Source organism: Coregonus lavaretus (assembly GCF_964263955.1).
Source record: "Coregonus lavaretus genome assembly, contig: HAP1_SCAFFOLD_2939, whole genome shotgun sequence".
In the NCBI taxonomy this organism is placed as follows: Eukaryota; Metazoa; Chordata; class Actinopteri; order Salmoniformes; family Salmonidae; genus Coregonus; species Coregonus lavaretus.
This window is the reverse complement of record NW_028166418.1, coordinates 23373-40205: the sequence shown is the minus strand read 5'-3', so window position 1 is coordinate 40205 and position 16833 is coordinate 23373. Positions and strand designations below refer to the sequence as shown.

The window sequence follows — 16833 nt, the reverse complement described above, 5'->3', positions numbered from 1 at the left end:
GGTGGTTACGTTATGAACTGTCTCACCTGAACATACCTGAGCATAGTAGACTTTGAGGTGGAAAACCGTGTGATCCAACACTCCTTCATTATTCCAGCATTTGCCTTGTAAATCACACCGACCTCACAATATGAGTCCTCCCATGATCCAGTGTGAAGATTCTGAAAGTACACTTGCCAAAAGTGGCAGCCGCTACTCAAGCCTTGAGTACCCCTCACCATTTTACTATGTTTGAGCCTGTCTGGGTGGAGGGTGTGGGGCCGGATGTGTGGGTCTGTGTTGCTAGCACTGGTCCCGTCAGGAGATAGCCAGATATGGCTCTCGACAGAATTGGGAATCCAAGGTGATGGTCTTTTTTTATTTTATTTTTTATTTCACCTTTATTTAACCAGGTAAACCAGTTGAGAACAAGTTCTCATTTACAACTGCGACCTGGCCAAGATAAAGCAAAGCAGTGCGATAAAAACAACAACACAGAGTTACATATGGGGTAAAACAAAACAAAGTCAAAAATACAACAGAAATACATATAATATACAGTGTGTGCAAATTTAGCAAGTTATGGAGGTAAGGCAATAAAATAGGCTATAGTGCAAAATAATTACAATTAGTATTAACACTGGAATGATAGATGTGCAAGAGATGATGTGCAAATAGAGATACTGGGGTACAAATGAGCAAAATAAATAACAATATAGGGATGAGGTAGTTGGGCGGGCTAATTTCAGATGGGCTGTGTACAGGTGCAGTGATCGGTAAGGTGCTCTGACAACTGATGCTTAAAGTTAGTGAGGGAGATAAGTGTCTTATCTGTTGATTCAGTCAAGAATACTTAACACAATCATCCTTACATTTTAGTCATTTAGCAGATGGTCTAATCCAGAGCGATTTACAGTTAGTGAGTGCATACATTTTTCATACTGGCCCCCCATGGGACTCGAACCCACAACCCTGGCGTTGCAAGCACCATGCTCTACCAACTGAGCTACAGGAGGATTAATGGCGACATTGAATATGCTATGGCAAAACACTACTTAGAAGCCAAACACGGCCCACCGTCCTCTTTGTGCATTGTGGGCCTGGAACAGGTCACACCTATTAGAGGTAGTAAACTCCCTAAAATGATCTCACAGTGAGAGATGTTTTGGATTGGTAGATTAAATACCATGCACCCTTCGAGGACTAAATGATGATTTCTCATTCAGACCATTTTTTATAGATTATATGGCTGCGCTGTATTTTGAATGCTGATGCATATGTATATCTTTCTACATTCAATAACAATCTTTCTATCCAGATGTCTATTTTTTTATACCCCAAAGCATCTATTTTTGTAGGCTTTACTGTGCAATAGTAAGTAACTAAATGCACCACAATTTCTCTAATTTCCTACATTGTCACGCGACGTGTATGCGGTTAGCGAAGTCAAACACAGGACACAGAGCGGCTGGCAACGTAGTTTACTGAACACAGTAAAATCAACGTTCAAAACAACAAACCTCCAAACAGGGAGGAAAACCCAAAGCCCCGTACATACAAGCAACTGCCGGAATGACAACGAACAATAACACACAAAATAACCAATGAGAGACAGGGGGTAATATAGGGAATACAATCCAACATAATGGGAAACAGGTGTAAACAATAAAGACCAAACAAGACAAACACCGATCGGCAGCAGCTAGTACTCCGGGGACGACGAACGCCGAAGCCTGCCCGAGCAAGGAGGAGGAGCAGCCTCGGCTGAATCCGTGACAGTACCCACCCCTTGACGCGCGGCTCCAGCCGTGCGCCGACCCCGGCCTCGGGGACGGCCAGGAGGACGCGGAGCAGGGCAAGTCGGATGACTCCGGTGGAAATCCCTCAACAGGGAGGGATCTAGGATGTCCCTCCTAGGGACCCAGCACCGTTCCTCCGGACCGTACCCCTCCCACTCCACGAGATACTGCAGACCCCCCATCCGATGCCTCGGATCCACAATGGACCGGACTGAGTACGCCGGAGCCCCCTCGATGTCTAGTGGGGGCGGAGGAGCCTCTCGTATCTCATTCTCCTGGAGTGGACCAGCTACCACCGGCCTGAGGAGAGACACATGGAACGAGGGGTTAATGTGGTAATTAATGGGCAGTTGTAACCTATAACATACCTCGTTCAATCTAAACCAATTCAAAACCGATCCACAACGACCAAGATCGTGGTATTCCCCTGGGAGGGGGGAAGGTCCGTGACAAAATCCACCGATAGGTGGGACCACGGCCGTTGTGGAATGGGTAGGGGTTGTAATATCCCCCTGGGCAGGTGTCTAGATGCCTTACACTGGGCGCACACCGGCACTGTCCGACCAATACCAGAATGACCAGAGGAGGGTGACGTGTGAGCCCAATATATCAGTCGATCACGGACCTCGAGCGGCACGTACCTCCGTCCCTCTGGACACTCTGGGGGAGTAGGGTCGGCACGTAACGCCCGCTCGATTTCCGCATCGACCTCCCACACTACCGGTGCCACCAGACAAGACTCCGGAAGTATGGGAGTGGGCACAATGGACCTCTCCTCTGTGTCATATCGTCGGGACAGGGCGTCTGCCTTAGCGTTCTGTGACCCTGGTCTATAAGTGAGCTTAAATACAAATCGGGTAAGAAACATGGCCCACCTAGCCTGACGAGGGTTCAGTCTCCTCGCTGCCCAGATGTACTCCAGGTTACGATGGTCAGTCAGAATGAGAAAAGGGTGTTTAGCCCCCTCAAGCCAATGCCTCCACACCTTCAGGGCTTGAACCACCGCTAGCAGCTCCCTGTCCCCCACGTCATAATTGCGTTCCGCCGGACTGAGCTTCTTAGAATAGAAAGCACAGGGGTGGAGTTTTGGAGGCGTGCCCGAGCGCTGAGACAGTATAGCACCGATCCCCGCCTCGGACGCATCCACCTCAACTTGGAACGCCAAAGAGGGATCCGGATGTGCCAGCACCGGAGCCGAGGTGAAAAGGTCCTTCAGATGTCTAAACGCCCTGTCCGCCTCAGCCGACCACTGCAAACGCACCGGGCCCCCATTTAGCAGGGAGGTGATGGGAGCTGCTACCTGTCCAAATCCCCGGATAAACCTCCGGTAGTAATTGGCAAAACCCCAAAACCGCTGCACCTCCTTAAACGTGGTGGGAGTCTGCCAATTACGCACGGCTGAAACGCGGTCAATCTCCATCTCCACCCCTGACGCGGACAACCGATGTCCCAGGAAGGAGATGGACTCCTGGAAGAACAGACATTTCGCCGCCTTCACATACAGGTCATGCTCCAACAGTCTACCCAGCACCCGACGCACCAGGGACACATGCTCGGCTCATGTAGCGGAGTATATTAGAATGTCATCAATATACACCACTACACCCTGTTCATGCAAATCCCGGAAAATCTCGTCCACAAATGATTGGAAGACTGAAGGAGCATTCATTAAACCGTATGGCATGACGAGGTACTGATAGTGACCCGAGGTGGTACTGAATGCTGTCTTCCACTCATCCAATACAATCCAACATAATGGGAAACAGGTGTAAACAATAAAGACCAAACAAGTCAAACACCGAAACATCGATCGGCAGCAGCTAGTACTCCGGGGACGACGAACGCCGAAGCCTGCCCGAGCAAGGAGGAGGAGCAGCCTCGGCTGAATCCGTGACAAACGTGTCATCGTGATATCTAAATGCTATTTATCGAGTTCATTCTGCTGATCTGTGTATTAGTATATATATATTGAATGTATATTGTAACAAATATTGGTTCACTAATGTTTTTAATACCACTATGTACCTCCCTCACACAGGTGAGGCGATTGTAATTATCACTTCGGCACCTGCATATATAAAAAAAATATAACCAATGGTTTTGGCACATCCATTTAGACTACATGGAAGTATTGCTCCAGAGACTTGCACAAAGTTAATATAACATCATGTTCAAATCAAATCAGATTCATTATACATTTTCTCTCGTACACAGAGGGCAGCTGCACTCCCCTTTGTTCCAATAGGTCTTTGTACATCCCTGGCAGAAGATGTGTCCACAGGGAATAGTGACGGGTTTGGAGAAGACATCGAGACAGACAGAGCAGATCAAATGCTCCCGAGATAAATCACTCTTCGCCATTTTGTTTTCCGATGCAGGAGCAGGAAGAATGAGTGTCAAGTCTGTACAGGATGTGTGGGTTTGGTAAAAGGGTGGTGCCCAGACTCTTTCAGCATATCAGCTAAATATCTACCAGGCCCTGGAAACTGTTTTTTTGCAGGGTGGAAGACTTGGGCCTGTCACTGGATTGGATCTCTTCTTCTTCTTTGGTATCATGGCGTCCGCACATTTTGTTTGTGCATGCCGTCACCCACCCACTGTGTGGTAGTGCGTGTTCAATCACATTACATTTGTGATATAAAAAAGGGAAAAATCAAAATAAAATTGCAACACCAACCAACGCTACACCAATGTACCACTATTTCAACCAATACAATTCTGAAAACATCATATAACTCCTCTGCAGTAATCTCGTACACCCAGGTACTTCTCTGCAGCTGCCACCACAACATCTATTTTCTGTGATTTACGTTCCATTTCTGCGGTACAGTTGATAACCACGGTTATGAACGCTAAGAAGCCAACCTTACTGAAGCATATCTCACTCGTTGGCCTAATCCCTCTGTGCTATCATAAATCTACTACTCACTGGGAATCCTCTCAGGATCCCTCAACGTTGACCCCATCCTCCTCTACTTTCTCCACTGCCTCTGCATACGACACCTTCTGCACTACTCAGACTCTTGCCACTTCAACCTGCATCTCTCGCACCGGACCCTTCCGATCACCAGCAACATGGGCACCCCTACAGCTGACTCACACAACTTTAATAGATCTCTTAACCTGTTACTATTCATAATTTTTTTTTTTTTTTTACTGATAATTCTGTTAAAGTTCAAAATAAAACCTATTTTTAATCTTCAAGTCGATATAAACTGGGTGTGTCTTTGGGCCGTTGCATCTATCCATGAGCCACTGAATGCAAATGTATCTAAATGTTATTTAAATATACTCATAAAAGTATCAGGTAGGCCTAGATACAGTTCTGTAACAGCTGTCCCTAATTCTGGACACAGTGAGGTCTGTTTGGCAGAGACTGCATTCACAGTAAATGCTGCATATGTGGACTCAATCGGAAATTACTTTCAAATGTCCATCGAGGTCCAGATTGAATCTAATCCTTAGTCCTTAGTCAAAGCATAAACTTTACAACATCCACAGTAACTTGACACACAAAGGCATTGCAGAGAGAATGAGGTGGCTCGTCATAGGTTCAGGTCTCTCTCTGGCTGGCCTATTTTGGGTAAAACGTTTAACTTCAGTGTTCTTCATGAATTCAAGTCAAATATACAACAAAAGTACATTTTTAAACGTCAGATGTCTTGGATCCCACAAGGCAGGTTTGTCCAATGAATATCAGACATGATTTGAAATACTATTTAGGGTGTTGCAATTATTTTCTAACACATTTGGATGAAAATATTTGCATACTTTTGGAATGTGTTTTGAAAAGACTCCCATGCGTTTGAAATAGTGTGTTTGGAAATAAGTATTTGAAAATGTTCTACTGTAGATGTTCTAAAGCTTTTCTAATAGTTATTACAAGGAAAACATTAGAATCTAGCTCAGGCTTAGACCTGTGTCAAAACTACTTTAGTCCAGTTGCATGTTTACCGTGTCATCCACTGGTTCTGTTACACCTTCAGCTCTGTTTGCTGCAGCACCGTTAGCGTTGGTAACCGTGGCTCCATCAACTTGATCAACACTACCGTTGTCCTGAGGCTGGCTTGTTGTGGAACCCATTAGAATGCTCAGCTCCTCATCACCTCCTGTGGCAACACGGCTGGCTCCTGTGGCAACACGGCTGGCTCCTGTGGCAACACGGCTGGCTCCTGTGGCAACACCGCTGGCTCCTGTGGCAACACGGCTGGCTCCTGTGGCAACACCGCTGGCTCCTGTGGCAACACCGCTGGCTCCTGTGGCAACACGGCTGGCTCCTGTTGCACCACCTCTGGCTCCATGACCTAGATCAACATGGATCAGTGTTTTAGTCATAATTAACCAGATCCACATGGATCAGTGTTTTAGTCATAACTAACAATACACTGCAGCCCATCTAACTACTGAACGAAATGTACACAGGGCCAATTGATTTTCACATACTAACACTCCTCAAATCTGAAATAATATTGTATTTGAATGTAAATGGAGATCAAATCCTTAGATTTGGCACTGACAGAGTAATTACAGACTAAGACAACTTCATACAGTACTGAATCTGATTTCATTACAGTAAATAAAACATCTGAAATTGCAACTTACAGTATTTGAAAACAAAATAAATCACCCCGAAGATAAACGTAATCAATATTGAAATAATGACTCCAATAAGGCCGGCAGACAAGCCTTCCTGAACATCACCTATGGGGAAAAGACAAGATGAGTGATTCAGTTTTCAGTTAATGAATATTAGGCAGTGAGAGGTGGCGTCACGTCCTGTAATATGTACCTGTAGGGTCTGTGTGAATGCTCTGACTGAGACCGACGACGGCTGTGTTGCTTACAGTCTCCTTCAGAACGGGGTTGAAGATATGGCAGGTCACCGTCTGATTTTCTGTGGAATTCACTTGGCTCCAGACGGTGTACAGTCCACTTTCAGGATCAAGTGTAAAGTTGGTCTGTACTTCATGCGGGTCCAGAGTACGCTTCTGAGCCCACAGGACATCATGGATGGTCCATGTGACCGTTGGTTTTGGGTATCCCCCCTGGGTTGAACACGTGACATTCATATTTGTTTCGTTCACAGTCACACTGGGTGTCAGGAACCGTGCTGAAAGTGTACAAAGCAAAGAGAAGAAGATTTTAGAAAGTGACAGAATTAGTGCTGTGAATAACTCACACAGGCAGCCGTGGAACGGTATCAAACACACCAAACACACGGTGCCCATGTGGTTGATGCCGTTCCATTCCAGCCATTATTATGAGTCCTCCTCCTCTCAGCCTCCAGTGTTATTAACTCAACCATACCTGCCACAAGTAGGGTAGCGTTGCACCTTGTTTCCGACCCGCTGATACCATTCTCGCCGAACAGTGTAGCGAAAGCCAAGTAGGTGTTCTGGTTATCTTGAAGTGTTACTTGGCTGAGTTTGATAGAGATATTCCCAGAACTCATCTCAGCCCCAAAGGCTTTAATCCTTTTTGTGTAAAGGACGTGCTGATGTTGGTTCTCTTCTCCTTTGTTGAACGAGTACAACACTTTATTGGACTTATCTTGCCAATAGAACCGGAGTCTTGCTGTGTCGATGGCCGTGGATGAAATCAGGTCGCAGGCCAGGAGAACAGACTCTCCTATAATCCCAGTGACTTCATTCTCAGATGCAGCTGTTGCTGAAACATTCCAATATGTCAAAGTTACAAACAAAGCTCAGAATTCAACACAGATAATGAACCCATGTCACTGTGTTAGTGAATGTGTGTGGTTTGCGTGTAAGAAAGTCTATAAATGGCTGAATTGGCTTGTGGTGTAAAACAGTGAGGGGTTTGCTACTTTGCCTTAATGTCATCAGGGGTTCTCAAGCACAGGCCCACATGGAGCCTGAGAGTATCCTGCTCCTCCATGCCCACATCCTGACCCCTTGAGAGAATCAGGATAGCTTATGCTAGATCTGACATGGTACTTCAAAACCACAGAGTGGCCCAAATTATAAAAGTCACATTGCTGTTGTGACGGCAGGCTTCACTGGAGGAATGACATGATGTGCTGCTCACTCAAAGGAAATGACAAAATATAAGAGGAAGTGGTTGAAAGAGCTTAAGAAAGCACAGAACATTCCCATAAACAAACATGTTCCTGGAAAATTAAGGAAACTTTTCTCTTCCAAAAGCTATATTAGAACATTTGAAACTGGGTTGTTCATTTATCTGGCAGCACTTGGTTACCATTTAATTCCAGCACTTGGTTACCAAGATGATGGGAAGGTGCATGACATCACCCATTTCTACTTTCTGATTTCTCTGATGACATGTTTGGTTGAGTAATTTACCTTAAATCGCAGCTTTGTAATAGCATTTGTCATTATGTGCTTTACAGTAACCAGACCTAGACCCTCAAAACGGAAAGAAGAATCAAACTATATGCAAATGACACAACGTGTTAAAGATAGCTCTGAATATCTGGTTTACGCAGATTGAGAGATCTTAAAGATCTTCGAGAGAATGAACAACACCATGACAGCGTAAGGGTTATGAGCATTGGGCCAATCCCCGAGGTCGCTGGTTCTAATCCCCGAGGTCGCTGGTTCTAATCCCCGAGGTCGCTGGTTCTAATCCCCGAGGTCGCTGGTTCTAATCCCCGAGGTCGCTGGTTCTAATCCCCGAGGTCGCTGGTTCTAATCCCCGAGGTCGCTGGTTCTAATCCCCGAGGTCGCTGGTTCTAATCCCCGAGGTCGCTGGTTCTAATCCCCGAGGTCGCTGGTTCTAATCCCCGAGGTCGCTGGTTCTAATCCCCGAGGTCGCTGGTTCTAATCCCCGAGGTCGCTGGTTCCAATCCCCGAGGTCGCTGGTTCCAATCCCCGAGGTCGCTGGTTCTAATCCCCGAGGTCGCTGGTTCTAATCCCCGAGGTCGCTGGTTCTAATCCCCGAGGTCGCTGGTTCTAATCCCCGAGGTCGCTGGTTCTAATCCCCGAGGTCGCTGGTTCTAATCCCCGAGGTCGCTGGTTCTAATCCCCGAGGTCGCTGGTTCTAATCCCCGAGGTCGCTGGTTCTAATCCCCGAGGTCGCTGGTTCTAATCCCCGAGGTCGCTGGTTCTAATCCCCGAGGTCGCTGGTTCTAATCCCCGAGCCGACTAGGTGAAAAATCTGCCGAAATACCATTGAGCAAGGAACTTAGCCCTAATTGCTCCTGCAAGTCGCTCTGGCTAAGAGTGTCTGCTAAATGACAAAAATGTAAATGCAATAATGTAATAACTAGGCCTGCCCTGCCCTTACAGTTACTAGACTAGAGCATGGGCGATAATGACAGCGCTTTAGGGTAAAGCTGAGGTCATATTCCTCATTTCTTTAAAAACATTCAGCGATACGAAATAATACTAGCATCAGATTTTTTTCACCACTACATAAAAGCAGAAATAACTCATCTGAACTTCTATTTTAGTTCCAGGAAATGAAGGACGATGCTTTTGTCTCGTAGTAATGTAGAAGGGGCAGCAGGTAGCTTAGTGGGTAAGAGCGTTGTGCCAGTAACCGAAAGGTTGCTGGTTCTAATCGCCGACTAGGTGAAAAAACTGTCCAAGGCACTTAACCCTAATTGCTCCTGTAAGTTGCTCTGGATAAGAGGATATACATACACATACATATCCTTTAAAAAATATATATTCCCCTTTATTACTTTCCAACCCCACCACCCTTTCCCTACTTGGAGTAAACTAGTGAACAACAATGCTTAGGCCTCTACTTCCAGCTTATACATACTATATACATTTTATGGACACAGTCAATTTTACAAAAATTTTATTTTGTTTGTTTTTTCTCCTGAACTTCTTCTACTCTCAACCTCTCCGATCATTTTCATGATGTCCATCCGGTTTGCTTCTGTATGCCATATATTTCTAACTGTGCTCTTTCACAAAAGCTCCCAACCTACAACTTATACAAAAAGTCTTATATGGAAAGTCTTTATCATCCTTATTCATTATTTTCTATAAAAAAGCAAAACAATATTTTAAGTGAGATGTAGGCAGGCCTGAAAAGAAAGGAAATTCACATAAGCACCACAATGCCTACTTCACCCATGTTCTACCAAGGCCTTAAGGTTCGGTTATCGGCTTCACTCTACGATAAACACTTTGTTTTATCTCATGTTTCTCTACATATCTCTGGATGCAGGTATGGCTATCAACACATAACCTCCATTCCAACAGTATGCATGTAGGACTACTGTACTGTTGTCGTCCTTACTGTTTGCTAACGCATGCTAACAATGCTACAACCACATGTAAATCACAACCACATGCTAACAATGCTACAACCACATGTAAATCACAACCACATGCTAACAATGCTACAACCACATGCCAATCACAACCACATGCTAACAATGCTACAACCACATGCCAATCACAACCACATGCTAACAATGCTACAACCACATGCCAATCACAAATGCATTTTTCATCTGACATCTATGATTAATTCGTTCATTTATCAGAGCCTTGAGTTTCTGTGTGAAAGTGTGTGTGGAAGGTGTGTGTGCAAGCCGAGAGTCTGAATCAATGATTCGATGGCCACGAGGTGACCACGAGGTGACAACTTTCTCTTTAGACAAGCTAAAACCCTTTCCTTCTATAAAGCAATGAATGAAATACAAATATTGAGGTAGAGGAGACTTACCAAACAGCAAAAATATGAATACCAGTGTAGACATTCCACGCTACAAGAGAGTAATTATAAACTAAATTAATAACCTAGAATATTGTCCCATCACAAGCTAAACAAAGAACAGATACAAGCCAGACGGGAAGTGACACTCCTTCTGAATGGGTGTTATTTTTTCATTAGACGTTCTGGGTTCAGGAGGAATAATGCTGCTGTTGTAGCCGTGATTATGAAATTATAACAAACATTGACAATCTGGTTAGGCGAGGTGCCTGCTATCCATACCTTAATGAAGACAGCTTGGCTGTGGAAACTTTGATGTTTAAATTATTGCATCTGAGCTCCTAGAGTGTGCGGCTCTCCTGTTCTTTTTTTAAACAATTAAATGACAAGACGTTTGTGATAATATTGCACTGTAATATATGAGATATTAACAGCAACTTCTTGGTCTGGGATGCATTTCATTCTGCGATGCTCTCACTTCTCTTTTGAGTCACTGTTCGACAGTCACAACTTCCTGTCATAAAAATGAATGCGGACAGCACAGTAGCAGTGTTACATCACAGGGAAGTTGTATGTATTGTATTCAGTATAGCTTAATGAGAAACAACTTATAATGAACACAATGCAACCTGCTTATTATGGCATAAATTAGAGCACTAACCCGGATTTGTGATCAGCTTTACTACCACAGATTGTAGCTTCCATCAATGTAATTGTCTGCATCATTTCCAATCACCCATATATATTTTTTGTAAATATATACATATATTTTAAATATATTTTCCTTTATTATTTTCCCCTAACCCTACCACCCCTCCCCTAATTGGAGTAAACTATTGTACAACAACACTTAGGCTTCTACTTCCAGCTTATACAGTACATACTATATACATTTTACGGACACAATGTATTTTACAATAGTTATCTTTTGTTTGTTTTTAATCCCATCCTTCAGCCACCATCAACCCATTACATCTATCTCAAACCCGGATGTTACCGCACTGACTCAGAGATGGTCCTCCTTTCTGTGCCAAGCATGTTGGTTCTCATTCCTTTGGTTCTCTATAAGCATCTGTCTGATCTACTTTATTAGAATACAAGTCATCTGTCAGATCTAAATAAGTATACAAAATGTTGTTTTATTTTCCATAGTAAAAGACATGGGCCACTAGGTTGTCCTACGCTGGGACAACAGGTGCAGATGAATTCAGGCTGCAGGGCAACAGGGTGGACTTCCCAAGAATCCCAATGATGTGATGATGTCTCAACATTTGAGCTGAGCCTATGACTGGTGCTGCAATATTCAATAAATAATTGGTGTTGGTTATATGACAGGAATTTGCACTGTGTGTGTGTGTGTGTGCGTGTGTGTGTGTGTGTGTTATATAGGTTGTACTAATCCATGTTCAAATCATACTCTTCCAAAAAGTAGTAGGACCTAAACAGTATATTGTTAGTTTACAGAGTTTACCAAACATTAGGAACACCTTCCTAAATATTGAGTTGCACCCCTTTTGGCCCTCAGAACAGCCTCAATTCGTCGGGGCATGGACCCTACAAGGTGTCGAAAGCGTTCCACAGAGATGCTGGCCCATGTTGACTCCAATGCTTCCCACAGTTGGACCATTCTTGATACACACGGGAAACTGTTGAGTGTGAAAAACCCAGCAGCGTTGCAGTTCTTGACACAGAACGGTGCGCCTGGCACCTACTACCATACCCTGTTCAAAGGCACTTAAATGTTTTGTCTTGCCCATTCACCCTCTGAATGGCACACAGACACAATCCATGTCTCAATTGTCTCAAGGCTTAAAAATCCTTCTTTAACCAGTCTCCTCCCCCTTATCTACACTGATTGAAGTGGATTTAACAAGTGACATCAATAAGGGATCATAGCTTTCACCTGGATTCACCTTGTCAGTCTACTGTACGTCATGGAAAGAGCAAGTGTTCTTAATATTTTGTATACTCAGTGTAGTTCTTTCATGAGGATGGGGTGTACAGTAAATGCCCCCGAAAAAGTCTACATCTTCATTGACGTCAACAGCAATGCTGTCACAATCCAAAACCATTTTTAGATCATTTTAGCATGACTTCCTTTTTTTTTGTTCCGTTACATCACTGTCTGATAAAAGGTTATCCATACAAAATAAAAAAATTAATAGTAACACGGGAAATAAAATAAAATACACAAGAATGGAGCGCAATACAGGAGGGACAGTGGCTTGCAAAAGTATTCACCCCCCTTGGCATTGTTCCTATATTGTTGCCTTACAACCTGGAATTAAAATGGATTTCTGGGGGGTTGGTATCATTTGATTTACACAACATGCCTTCCACTTTGAAGATGCAAAATATTTTTTATTGTGAAACAAACAAGAAATGAGACTAAAAAACGGAAAAATTGAGCATGAATAACTGTTCACCCCCGCCACCAAAGTCAATACTTTGTAGAGCCACCTTCTGCAGCAATTACAGCTGCAAGTCTCTTGGGGTATGTCTCTATAAGCTTGGCACATCTAGCCACTGGGATTTTTGTCCATTCTTCAAGGCAAAACTGCTCCAGCTCCTTCAAGTTGAAATGGTTCCGCAAGACGTTTAATTGTTTCCCCTTAAACCATTTGAGTGTTGCTTTAGCAGTATGCTTAGGGTCATTGTCCTGCTGGAAGGTGAACCTCCGTCCCAGTCTCAAATCTCTGGAAGACTGAAACAGATTTCCCTCAAGAATATCCCTGTATTTAGCGCCATCCATCATTCCTTCAATTCTGACCAGTTTCCCAGTCCCTGCCGATGAAAAACATCCCCACAGCATGATGCTGCCACCACCATGCTTCACTGTGGGGATGGTGTTCTCGGGGTGATGAGAGGTGTTGGGTTTGCGCCAGACATAGTGTTTTCCTTGCTGGCCAAAAAGCTCAATTTTAGTATCATCTGACCAGAGTACCTTCTTCCATATGTTTGGGGAGTCTCCCACATGCCTTTTGGCGAACACCAAACGTGTTTGCTTATTTCTTTCTTTAAGCAATGGCTTTTTTCTGACCACTCTTCCGTAAAGCCCAGCTCTGTGGAGTGTACGGCTTAAAGTGGTCCTGTGGACAGATACTCCAATATCCACTGTGGAGTTTTGCAGCTCCTTCAGGGTTATCTTTGGTGTCTTTGTTGCCTCTCTGATTAATGCCCTCCTTGCCTGGTCCGTGAGTTTTGGTGGGCGGCCCTCTCTTGGCAGGTTTGTTGTGGTGCCATATTCTTTCAATTTTTTTTAATAATGGATTTAATGGTGCTCCGTGGGATGTTCAGAGTTTCTGATTTTTTTTTATAACCCAACCCTGATGTGTACTTCTCCACAACTTTGTCCCTGACCTGTTTGGAGAGCTCCTTGGTCTTCATGGTGCCACTTGCTAGGTGGTGCCCCTTGCTTAGTGGTGTTGCAGACTCTGGGGCCTTTCAGAACAGGTGTATGTATACTGAGATCATGTGACACTTAGATTGCACACAGATGGACTTTATTTTACTAATTATGTGACTTCTGAAGGTAATTGGTTGCACCAGATCTTATTTAGGGGCTTCATAGCAAAGGGGGTGAATATATATGCACGCACGACTTTTCCGTTATTTATTTTTTAGAAATTCTTTGAAACAAGTTATTTTTTTCATTCCACTTCACCAATTTGGACTTTTTGTGTATGTACATTACATGAAATCCAAATAAAGTCAATTTATATTACAGGTTGTAATGCAACAAAATAGGAAAAACGCCAAGGGGGGTGAATACTTTTGCAAGGCACTGTATATACAGGAGGGACCAGTACCAGATCAATGTGGAGCTATATACAGGGAGTACCAGTACCAGATCAATGTGGAGCTATATACAGGGAGTACCAGTACCAGATCAATGTGGAGCTATATACAGGGAGTACCAGTACCAGATCAATGTGGAGCTATATACAGGGAGTACCAGTACCAGATCAATGTGGAGCTATATACAGGGAGTACCAGTACCAGATCAATGTGGAGCTATATACAGGGAGTACCAGTACCAGATCAATGTGGAGCTATATACAGGGAATACCAGTACCAGATCAATGTGGAGCTATATACAGGGAGTACCAGTACCAGATCAATGTGCGGAGTGACAAGGTATTTGAGGTAGATACCGTATGTACATGAAGGCAGGGTAAAGTGACTAGGCATCAGGATAGATTATAATAAGGTATTTGAGGTAGATATGTACATGAAGGCAGGGTAAAGTGACTAGGCATCAGGATAGATAATAATAAGGTATTTGAGGTAGATATGTACATGAAGGCAGGGTAAAGTGACTAGACATCAGGATAGATAATAATAAGGTATTTGAGGTAGATATGTACATGAAGGCAGGGTAAAGTGACTAGGCATCAGGATAGATCATAATAAGGTATTTGAGGTAGATATGTACATGAAGGCAGGGTAAAGTGACTAGTCATCAGGATAGATCATAATTAGAGTAAAATAAAGAACAGAGTAGCAGCAGCAAATAAAAGTCACTATATCACAAAGAGTGAGTTGCAACTCGTAAGATGTTGCCCTTCTCCTTCATCACCATCTCAGCTCTTTTGTTAAGAATCGAGCCCATATGGCTGTTGTCTGTCGGCCCTGCATTAAATAACTTAATTGGTTAAGGAAAACTGTGATAAATAAAAAAGTATATCAGTGTCATTTAAGGACCAAAGTATTGACAGCCGTCCCATATAGATTGCAAAATAGTTGGGAAGAGATTTTAGACGAACCGATCCCATGGCATAGTGTTTATGAACTGATACGCAAAATGACACCGGATTAAAAAACGTAGAATCTTTCAATTTAAATTATTATATAAAATTCTTGCTACCAATAGAATGTTATTTATATGGGGGATACAATCTTCCCAGCTCTGCAGATTTGGCTGCGAAGAGACAGAATCTTTAGATCATTTGTTTTGGTACTGTCCATTTGTAGCTTGTTTTTGGACACAGGTCCAGGAATGGCTAAAGGATTGCAATATTTACCTGGAGCTAACCCTGCAGATAGCATTACTGGGTGATCTGAAAAGTCATAGTCAATTTATCAATAATATAATAATACTTTTATCAAAAATGATTATTTTCAATTTACAATCTGTAGAAACAATGAGAATAGAAAGGTTCAGAACTTTTGTAAAACATCACAGTACAGTTGAAAAATATATGGCAAATAGAAATCCAATATGGATGGTGTTAAGAGATAGATGGGAGGTGTTGAATGGAGTTGAAGGATGGGACTAATAACAACTAACAACAAATAATAACAAACTAAATATAATTATTGTAAAATTGACTGTGTCCATAAAATATATATAGTATGTATAAGGGGTTGGAAAGTAATAAAGGGAAAACCAAACATAAAGAATAATCAAAATAAAAAAACATACAAAATGAATCGAGCCCATAGCCAGCCCTGGGTATAGCATGGTGAGCTTTCTGGCACAAAATGTCTGCCGTGTCATCACCAAAGTGGACGACCAAGGTGGGTTTCCACTCTTATATTAAAAATCTATTTGATTGTCTGGAAAAGCACTATAATAATCCAATCAATTATAATTACAGTGTTGTAGTATCATAGCCTACTGATATAAATACTTGTCATACTAATGCGGAAGCAACTTGAATTCAAACAATGACAGATTAGGCAGCCACGAGGGACAGAACCACAACGGCACGAAAGAGAATATGAAACTTACCAGACAACAACAAAATACTAATGAATATCAGGCTTGCCATTGCACTCTGCAGGAAATGGATGGAAATCAGGATGGAAATCAGGATGGAAATCAGGATGGAAAACGAAACAGAAAAGTAGTTTGGAGCTTACTAAATACTGTGTCACATGCTGAAAAAAATGGATGAGGCTTTCGACAAGAAGAACGTCTATATCCGGTTCATGGGTCATTCATTCCGTCACATCCGTATTACAAAATCCCAACAAACAACTTCAACACAACGCTAGTGGTAGTACTTCTTGGTCGTCATCTTTGCCCTGTTGCTCTGTGATGCATGACTCACTGTGAGACATTCGTGTCTGCGGAGCCATAGCTTTCTGTTTCTAATACAGTCTATTACCACCACAAAGGTGCTAGTCGGGTCACACTATAGAAAACGTGTTATGAGCATGCAGTACAAAGCAGGTTTTGTTTTTGTAAATAGGTCATTGCCATCTGCTTGCATGGACGATACTTCATTAAAAAAACAAATTCCTATCAGTACCATGCTGATCCACTCACTGATCACAGAGAGCATAAAGGTTGACCTTACCAGACAGTCTTTCACTGAGATGTCTCTCCCTCCTCTTGATAATAGATGTCCTGTCCGTGATCTCCTATGATAATGCCTATCAGCCATATGTTTGC

The 16833-nt window shown here is 43.1% G+C and overlaps 1 protein-coding gene across 2 annotated transcripts; it reads right to left on the bottom strand.

The window, feature by feature from the left end:
• Positions 1 to 375: 375 nt before the first annotated feature.
• On the bottom strand, positions 376 to 16239 carry LOC311114747 (butyrophilin-like protein 10). Of its 2 annotated transcripts, none has more exons than XM_084189984.1 (6): positions 10446 to 10593; positions 7086 to 7445; positions 6568 to 6888; positions 6381 to 6479; positions 5733 to 6082; positions 376 to 2078 (listed from the first exon to the last, which is right to left on the bottom strand). In XM_084189984.1, the coding sequence occupies exons 1-6, from the start codon at positions 10477 to 10479 to the stop codon at positions 2046 to 2048; spliced, it is 1197 nt and encodes a 398-aa protein (XP_084046110.1). In that variant the 5' UTR covers positions 10480 to 10593; the 3' UTR covers positions 376 to 2045. The 2 variants fall into 2 exon arrangements, with proteins under 2 accessions (XP_084046110.1, XP_084046109.1); XM_084189983.1 differs by lacking the exon at positions 10446 to 10593 and adding an exon at positions 16168 to 16239 and having other exon boundaries at positions 1258 to 2078.
• Between the last annotated feature and the right edge of the window lie 594 nt (positions 16240 to 16833).

What these genes read in the sequence shown, in the direction of transcription:
- LOC311114747 (XM_084189983.1), bottom strand. Translation starts at nt 16,207, where the DNA reads ATGGCAAGCCTGATATTCATTAGTATTTTGTTGTTGTCTG. An exon ending in CGCTACCCTACTTGTGGCAG is followed by an intron (nt 6,889 to 7,085) that starts GTATGGTTGAGT and finishes GTACACTTTCAG; the next exon opens with CACGGTTCCTGACACCCAGT. An exon ending in CATTCACACAGACCCTACAG is followed by an intron (nt 6,480 to 6,567) that starts GTACATATTACA and finishes TTTTCCCCATAG; the next exon opens with GTGATGTTCAGGAAGGCTTG.